Genomic DNA, 9,655 nt, shown 5'->3' on the forward strand with positions numbered 1-9,655 from the left:
ATAATAGGGTTCCTTTATGTTTTTATGGTGTAAATTGCCTTGATTTGGCTATGGCCAAGATTGGTGATACAGCACGCTTTTTAATAAACATAAACACCTAGAGATGTTCACCAGTTCCAATATTTAGCCCTTTCTCCCAAGTGTTTGTGTTTTGAAGGGATTATGAACCAGAAGGAGAAGGATAGAAAACGGGGGTGGGGGGGGGGGGGGGTTGTTTGTGTTTTTTGCATGCCAACAGTTTCTTCTCTTTCGGCATTTGACTTGATACATATGGAGCCCATTACAGAACAGCAGGAAACCCTTGTAGTAAAAGGAATTCAAATTCCTCTGAATGCCAGAAAATAGGAGCCCAGATGCCAAATCTCACTTGAGAGAAGCTTCTTGCATTCCCCGGCATGAACAGCTGAATAGGAACAGCGGGTTTCCAAGAGTCCCTGCCACCAGGTGAAACGGGTCCATCCAGCTCTTCCCTGTAGTGTCTCCATTGCTAGCACAGGATGTAGTATTCAGGACTCCTGATCACTTTCTGTTTCTTTTCCAGGAACTAATGAACAGGACAGCAGCGTCTTGTGTATTTACAAAACCGACAGCGACTGTGTGATGCGGTTCACCTACTCCGAGGATGTCAGTGGCAAGTCTGTCCTTACGGCACTGAAGGAACCAGGTTATTAAAATACATTTTCTTTTCACCATGGTTTGATGAGCTTGGCAGTAAGCCAAAAGAAAAGAAAAGCTGCTTGGATGTTGTATTATTGTGGTTGTGAGATTGTGGGTTAGATTTAGAAAAGCTGAAGGAACGCATTGTACAGTATTTGGGGCCAGGCCAGCTCTTTACACCAGAGCATTGCCCAACATCCACACAGCTGCAGCCAGATAAACCCCAAAAAATGTTTGAGGCCTGAAAAGAAAAATAATCTTGGACTTCAAGATTAGGGGTTGCGTAGAGATTGCATATTGTACTGTATTCCTTGGAATAATAGGTTTTATTTTGCTACATTTCTGGACGGCTCCCTGGATATGTGTGTTAGACTCATGTATGTCCTTGGTATCTACTCCTAGTCCTCAGGGGCCTTCCTCAGGTCAGGTTTTTAGGATATCCTTAATGAATATGCAGGAGAGAGATTTGCATGCCTCTTACCTCCTTTGTATACCAATCTGTCTCATGCATATTCATTACAATATTCCTATATGGGTTATTATTATTATTTATTGCATTTGTACCCCACATTATCCCACCTTTTTGCAGGCTCAATGTGGCTTACATGGTGTTAATATGATATCATCTCTATATATAAAAGGCACCACCAACGTTCTATGAAGCCTCCAGCCGGAAGTGTGAAGGGGGAGAGATATCCGGTTTCCCCATGAGTGTCTGCCCCGCCCTCGCTCTCTCTGTAACACAAACAGTGAAGGAAAACACAGCAAAGCATGAAATCAAATCACTCTCTCTGTAACAGTGAAGGACTCAGAGGGGGGAGGGGAGAGAGGGCAGAGGGCAGGGAGCAGGGACAGAGATATCCGGTTTCCCCATGAGTGTCTGCCCCGCCCTCGCTCTCTCTGTAACACAAACAGTGAAGGAAAACACAGCAAAGCAGGAAATCAAATCGCTCTCTCTGTAACAGTGAAGGACTCAGAGGGGGGAGGGGAGAGAGGGCAGGGACACACACACTCCCACATGCACACAGAAGAAAACCTTGCTAGCCCCCGTTTCATTTGCATCAGAAACGGGGCTTTTTTACTAGTCATTACATAATCTTAGATACATTCGGTAATAGGCTGGAGGTAAAAGAATAATTAATTAGAAGGTGTTAGGTAAGGTTATGTGAGGGGTGTTTAAAGCATTTGGGTGGTGTAAGGAGTGATTTGTTTCATTAAGGATTATTTTTGTATGCCTTGTTGAAGAAATGTGTTTTTCATAGATTTGCGAAAGCTGGTTAAGTTGTTCGTGGCTTTTAAGTCCATGGGTAGTGCATTCCATATCTGTGTGCTTTTGTACGCAAAGGTAGTAGCGTATGCCTGTTTGTATTTAATTCCTTTACAGCTGGGGAAGTTCAAATGGAGGAACTTGCGGGCTGATCTTCTGGCATTTCTGGGTGGTATTTCACTAATACTCATAACAATATATTAATTACTCATAATTATACAATTTGTTTAACAATCTTTATTCACATCAAATTTAAATAGTCACATAAAATATTCACACTGACTGCACCGACGCCCGGGATCAAAAGATGTCCTCCCTTTCCTTTGGTGGTAGCAATAGTGCAGACATCGCTGATGGAAGTAACATCCATAGCGGAAACACAAACAAAGCAGATCAGTAGAAGGAAAACATAAATTTACTGAACGAAAACCAGATGATCAAATCAGCCCGACACAGGCCGTGCTTCGCCCAGCAGGGCTGCATCAGGGGCTTTATCCACGTTTGTTCACCCCTTCAAAGAAGGATTATTGTACCACCATTTGTGCTGGTATCTCTCAGGTTCAGCTGCGACGGCTTCGATCACTTCAGAATTCGGCAGTATGTGTTCTTTTCTTCACACCACTGGCAGCACCCACCGAGCATCATACGACCGCGGCTCTGCCCCTCCTAGCCGCTATAAACTTAACCAGCCAGCGCTAAATATTGACTTGGCCGGATACGTTTAAACCAGATATTCAATGCTGGTCACCGGAAATGGCCCGGCATTGAATATTACTACTACTACTACTATTTAGCATTTCTATAGCGCTACAAGGCATATGCAGCGCTGCACAAACATAGAAGAAAGACAGTCCCTGCTCAAAGAGCTTACAATCTAATAGACAAAAAATAAATAAAGTAAGCAAATCAAATCAATTAATGTGTACAGGAAGGAGGAGAGGAGGGTAGGTGGAGGCGAGTGGTTACAAGTGGTTACGAGTGAAAAGCAATGTTAAAGAGGTGGGCTTTCAGTCTAGATTTAAAGGTGGCCAAGGATGGGGCAAGACGTAGGGGCTCAGGAAGTTTATTCCAGGCGTAGGGTGCAGCGAGACAGAAGGCGCGAAGTCTGGAGTTGGCAGTAGTGGAGAAGGGAACAGATAAGAAGGATTTATCCATGGAGCGGAGTGCACGGGAAGGGGTGTAGGGAAGGACGAGTGTGGAGAGATACTGGGGAGCAGCAGAGTGAGTACATATCCGGGCTCAGAGCCAATTGTGGGGCTTAGCCATCCTCCCTCCCTTCGGGCTGAATATCAGCTGATAAATGTTTTATTTAACCTTTTCCTTTGTTTCTCCACAGAATGTGGGAGTGGCCCGAATGCACTTACGGTCCTGCTAGCTGTTGTGGGCAGCATCTTGCTGGTAGGATTTGCCCTTCTCGCCATCTGGAAACTAATTATCACCATCCACGATCGACGGGAATTTGCTAAGTTTCAGAGTGAGCGCTCCAGGGCCCGATATGAAATGGTAAGCATTCCGCAAGCCTGCACAAGAACTGAGCGTCTTTCTTAAAACAGTATCCTTTAGTGCTGAATATGGTCTAGGAATCTCAAAGGCCTTGGCCACAGGTGATTCTCCTTCCTGCGTTGTCCCAGTCCTAAATATTATTGAGGGGCCCTTTTACTAAAGGGTTGGGTTCTGGCAACAGGCTTGCCGCGTGCTAATCCGGAACCGCACGGCCATTTCTTTTTGAGAAAAAAAACATAAGTGCATAAGTAATGCCATACTGGGAAAAGACCAAAGGTCCATCGAGCCCAGCGTCCTGTCCCCGACAGCGGCCAATCCAGGTCAAGGGCACCTGGCAAGCTTCCCAAACGTACAAACATTCTATACAATCAAGCCATTGTGACATCACTAATGAGGTTGGCTCTTATTGGTGGAATGAGCCACTATGACATCACAATAGGTTAAATCACTGCTCTATGTAATAAAAGTGAACCAAGTAGAGGACCTAAGTACATAAGTAATGCAACACTGGGAAAAGACCAAGGGTCCATCGAGCCCAGCATCCTGTCCACGACAGCGGCCAATCCAGGCCAAAGGCACCTGGCAAGCTTTCCAAACGTACAAACATTCTATACATGTTATTCCTGGAATTTTGGATTTTTCCCAAGTCCATTTAGTAGCGGTCTATGGACTTGTCCTTTAGGAAACCATCTAACCCCTTTTTAAACTCTGCCAAGCTAACCGCCTTCACCACGTTCTCCGGCAACGAATTCCAGAGTTTAATTATGCATTGGGTGAAGAAAACGTTTCTCCGATTTGTTTTAAATTTACTACACTGTAGTTTAATCGCATGCCCCCTAGTCCTAGTATTTTTGGAAAGCGTGAACAGACGCTTCACATCCACCCGTTCCACTCCACTCATTATTTTATAGACCTCTATCATGTCTCTCCTCAGCCGTCTCTTCTCCAACCTGAGCCTCCTTAGTCTTTCTTCATAGGGAAAGCCTTTTACCCGCTGTGGTAAAAGGGGGGGGGGCCTCAGTATGCATCAAAAGCACGTGCTGATGCTAGCGCAGGGCCCCCTTTTACCGCAGCTTAGTAAATGGACCCCTGAGTGCGCATAGGGGGCCAAAATGCAAACACATTTAGGATTAGATTCAGTAAATGGCGCTCAAAAAATGTTGCCGAAAATAATCTGCACAGAGCGCTACTCTATAAATTGCGCTCCAAGTTGGGTGCCATTTATTTGTCCAAACAGTAAAATATGCTATTCGGGCTTTGGCTATGAGGATTTACATGTTTGGTGCATCATTTCAGTGCAGATCCCCAATATTCAGTAATATTGCTTGCGTCTTTAGTGAATGCCCTGTCACACCCATGCCCCTCCCGTGCCCAACCCCTTCCTTTGAGTTGCGTGCTGTGATTTGCCTACGGATCTTTATAGAATAGAGCTTAGCAAGATGTGGAAGCAAGTCCAAATTGTTACCAATTAATTTATCTTTATTTATTTATTTGTAACATTTGTATCCCGCATTTTCCCACATATTATTAGCAGGCTCAATGTGGCTTACAAAATACCGTAATGATGAATGCCAAGTATGGTAGGTATTAAACAAATACAATTAGGAAAAGGGTCAGGTAAGGTAGGGGTAAATGGGTACAATAAGGGACAAGGAAATAAGAAATAAAAATGTCCATTGCCATGTATGTATAGATGCATTGTAGAGTTGAGGCATTTAAGTAGAATCAGTAGGGTAGGCCTTGCAAAACAGATAGGTCTTTAAAGATTGCCTCAAGTTTTGATGGTCGTGCATCGTTTTCACACTCTTTGGTAATGCATTCCACATTTGCGTACTTAAGTAAGAAAAAATTGGATGCATAGCCAGCTTCATTGTGCACACATCTCTGGATAGCGTGAAATTTTGCACGCCATTTATAGAATCTGGGGGGGGGGGGGTTATAGCAATACAGTTGGGAAAAGCAGTACATTCTGATACGAAAGTTGACATAATACTTTTACATGGTGGGGCCTATCATTACATCACATCTATCTTGGCTTATATCCCGCTAAGTTATGCGCGTTGTTATAGAATACGCTTAGATTACAGCGAGGAACAGTTGGCGCACTGTATAGAATCCAGGGGATTATACCTATTTTGAAATAGTTAACATTGGCTGCCGGTAAGATAAAGGAGGCAGTTTAAGGCAGTGGTTTCCAAACCTGGTCCTGAGGGCACCCCAGCTGATCAGGTTTTCAGGATATCCACAATGAATATTCATGAGCGAGATTTGCATACCAAGGAGGTCGAGCATGCAAATCTCGCTCATGAATATTCACTGTGAATATCCTGAAAACGTGACTGGCTAGGGCGCCTCAAGGACCAGGTTTAGGAACCACTGTCTTATCCATGATCCATCAAACCTTATATGCTACAGCACCCTGGTATTTTGTCCACAGTTTGTCAGTCTATTTGCCGAGGAGGAAGTTGAGATCAGAGACAGAATGTGATTATCTTTAGGAAAAGTGCATTATGCAGACACTAGATCGGTTGCATTTTCTGTGGCCGGTCCAGTACTGTGGAATGCTTCAGGGCCGCCGAGAGATTGGGCCAGGCCTGGGACAAGGCCGCCCCCGGGGCCCCCCTCCACCCGCCACCGGGCCGGGTCCCCCCTCCACCCCCGGGCCCTCTGCATTGAACTCACAGGGCCTCACCTTCGAAAGCGCAGCAGAAGCAGCGGCAGATCACTCCCTTAGGGCCTCCCTCACGGAAGTTACGTCAGGCGAGGGCGGGACACGGAGGGAAGGAGTGGTCTGCTGCTGCTTGCTGCGCTTTCAAAGGTGAGGCGCTTTAAGTTCAATGCCAGGGAGCGACGGAGGGCGGGCGGGCTGGACTGCGGCGGCGCCAGGCCCCCCCGGAGGCCTGGGCCTGGGGAATTTTGTCCCCCCTCTCGGCGGCCCTGGAATGCTTTGCCAGGGTTTCTGCATCTGTGTAAGAATACAGTGCAGTTTAAAAGGTTGTTAAAAATGTATCTGTTTGCTCAGGTATTTTTCAACGTCAGACGATCATAAGACTATGTTCAGTCACAATTTTATAATTGAAGTGTAGCAGTATGGTAGATGGGTTGTTGCTGCTATGGTGTTTAGTAGTATAAGAGCATATTTGGAATCAGGGGCGTATCTGGAATCCGGCGGTAGGGGGGGCCAGAGCCAGAGAGGGAGGGGCACATTTTTACCTCCCTCCCCCCCCCCCCCCACCGCCGCCGCCTCTCTCCACCCCCCTCCCCGCCGTCAACCCTCCCCCGCTGCTTACTTTTGCTGGCGGGGGGCCCCAACCCCCGCCAGCCGAGGTCCGACCCGCAGTCTTCATATTTCGTCTTCCTCCGACTCCTCCGTGGCCATGCTGCAAGGAAGTAACGCTGCTGATTCGTTGAATCCAGTTCGGAGTCTGACGTCACAGCACGTTGTACGCGCGTACAACGTGCTGCGACGTCAGGCTCCGAACTGGATTCAACGAATCAGCACTGCAGCGTTACTTCCTTGCAGCATGGCCACGGAGGAAGACGAAATATGAAGACTTCGGGTCGGACCTCGGCTGGCGGGGGTTGGGGCCCCCCGCCAGCAAAAGTAAGCAGCGGGGGAGGGTTGACGGCGGGGAGGGGGGCCAGGGCGAAATCTGTGGGGGCCCAGGCCCCACGCAGATACACCCCTGATTTGGATTAATATTGTGGAAGAACAGTGAAACAAACACAACGGATAATTTTATGTGTATGATGATAGGTGAATGATGTCATGTTGGTTATATTATGTATGTTTTATGCTTCTAACCCAGGATAGAAATTTTAAAGATAAATAAAAACTTCAGGCAGGTTGTCAGAGCTATAAAATGCAGAGCGACATATAAACTCTTAGCCCCTATATGATGGTCTCATACTTTTTGAATTCAGTTGTTTGTGATGTCTAGAGGATTCTTTCAGAGAGAGTGTAATTTTTTGAGATGTTTGTGTGTAGCTATTTTACTTGTATAAATACAGCATGAACATTGGAACAGGAAACTCTAGAACAAGGGTTCATAATCGGCAATGCTCGCATCTTCAAAGGGTGTGGGAAGAGGTCAAATGGGGTGTGGTGAAGGGTCTTGAAATCTGAGCTAACGTATTGAAACTTTGTAGACAGAGTGAAGGCAGTTATTAGGACAGTTATTGGTAGTATAATTGTGTACCGCTGTAATTTTAGCGACATGTTAGCAAAATGTGTAGCTTTCATTAGTGGACACGTGGTTTAGGATGCACTCAGTCTGCTGCCCCTCACTATCTTTCTACCCTCATCTCCCCTTACGTTCCCGCCCGTAACCTCCGTTCGCAGGATAAATCCCTCCTCTCGGTACCCTTCTCCACCACCGCCAACTCCAGGCTCCGCTCATTCTGCCTCGCCTCACCCCATGCTTGGAACAACCTTCCTGAGCCCTTAGGCCAAGCCCCCTCCCTGCCCGTCTTCAAGTCTTTGCTTAAAGCCCACCTCTTCAATGCTACGTTCGGCACCTAACCCTTACCGTTCAGTGAATCCAGACTGCCCCAATTTGACTGCCCCTATCGGACCGACCGTTCACTTGTCTATTAGATTGTAAGCTCTTTGAGCAGGGACTGTCTCTCTTTGTTAAATTGTACAGCGCTGTGTAACCCTAGTAGCGCTCTAGAAATGTTAAGTAGTAGTAGTATTACATATAGCAGTGATTTAACCAGAGCTGAGATTGTGATGTCATAATGCCTCATTCCACCAATGCCTAAGAGCCAACCTCATCAGTGATGTCACAATGGCTTGATTGTCCTATATTTGTCTCACTCTTATCTATTAGATTGTAAGCTCTTTGAGCAGGGACTGTCTCTCTTTGTTAAATTGTACAGCGCTGCGTAACCCTAGTAGCACTCTAGAAATGTTAAGTAGTAGTAGTAGGAGGATGGGGATATGAGGGTTTCATTGATCAGTTTAAGGTATGCAGAAACTAAAAAAGGTTAAGAATCCCTGCTGTATGAAGATTTGTAAGTAGTACAATATGCACACAACTGTGCAAGCTGACGCACATTATGTGAAAAAGAGAAAAGAAATTCTGAAAGTGGACCAGAGGCGAACACAAAAGATCTAGGAAGGAAATTGATGTTTAGAAAGAATCTAGCTATTACCGCTGCTTTAGCAAATATTATAAGTGCACACAAACATAACAAGGTACCTGCACCCTTTTCGGTGCTGAATCTGAAACCAAAATTCAGTCAGCCTCTACTTCGAGTACATGTGCCCACTTATGGGATCAATGTGTGTGTCAGCTTTTGCGCATTAGCGAGGCTAGTTTGGGGAGTCTATATTACAAAGGCACATAAACACCTGTGTTGCCTTTATAAAAACGGGACCATTTTGGGACTTCTCACTTAGGGATCCAGTTATAAAATGAGGCCTGAAAAATATTGCTTTATGTATAAAAAGACTTATGAAATAACCCCCATGAAAAGTAAAGGAATAAAAATTAATCTGTGGTATAGTACACCAAAAGCATCACACGTTTTTCCAGTTGTTAAATAATGCACAAAACACAGCCCTTATCTGTGATATCTGTAAATACCATGGCTCACCTTTTTTTTTTGTCTTACTAAATTTTCAGGCATCCAATCCACTCTACAGACAGCCTATCTCGACACATAGTCTTGACATGGTCTTTAATCTACTCAACAAGGCTCATAATGGCGCAGTGAACTGATGGGGGCAAGGCGATGCAGTGAAACCCTAAGAGCACTGCTACTTTACTGCTTCAAAAGTTAAGGAACATGCAACCCTTACCAAGGGCAAATGCCCTTAAAGCAAGACTGAATGACAAAACGAAGACTGTTATTTGCACACTGAAGACAAATTGCTCAGCGACGCGTGCTTTGCAGCTCCTGGAACTGAAGTCATGCACCCGGGCTCACTGTGTGCGTTTAGGTGATGACGTGTTGGCAACCTCCTTCTCAGTCCAATCCTTCATAAACTTCACCCGCTCTTTGCCGCCATTTTGAAAATGCCTGTTTTGTGGCTGAAGCACCCTGCTACAGCTTTCCACGTATCAAGGTAGAAAAAAGTCAATAATCAGGTGGAGGGACGTGCCTTAGAGGAGGGATTAGCTAATCTTCAGAGGGTTAACGGAGGGAAGTTTTAGCAGGTTTTTCTTTATAAAAAGAAAAGTGAAAATAAATAAAACCTTTGTGCACAAGTGACATTTTCTC

The 9,655-nt window shown here is 45.5% G+C and overlaps 1 protein-coding gene across 1 annotated transcript in view; it reads left to right on the plus strand.

Annotated features, from left to right (window-relative positions):
* Window positions 1-9,253, plus strand: part of ITGB5 (integrin subunit beta 5) — a 210,964-nt gene extending 201,711 nt beyond the window's left edge. The window contains exons 13-15 of the mRNA XM_030209136.1: window positions 542-664; window positions 3,261-3,427; window positions 9,058-9,253. Of these exons, the coding sequence (XP_030064996.1) occupies window positions 542-664; window positions 3,261-3,427; window positions 9,058-9,153 (386 nt within the window). The 3' untranslated portion in view covers window positions 9,154-9,253. The remainder of the gene's footprint in view (window positions 1-541; window positions 665-3,260; window positions 3,428-9,057) is intronic.
* Window positions 9,254-9,655: the final 402 nt, after the last annotated feature.

Source organism: Microcaecilia unicolor, chromosome 7 (assembly GCF_901765095.1).
Source record: "Microcaecilia unicolor chromosome 7, aMicUni1.1, whole genome shotgun sequence".
Lineage (NCBI taxonomy): Eukaryota > Metazoa > Chordata > Amphibia > Gymnophiona > Siphonopidae > Microcaecilia > Microcaecilia unicolor.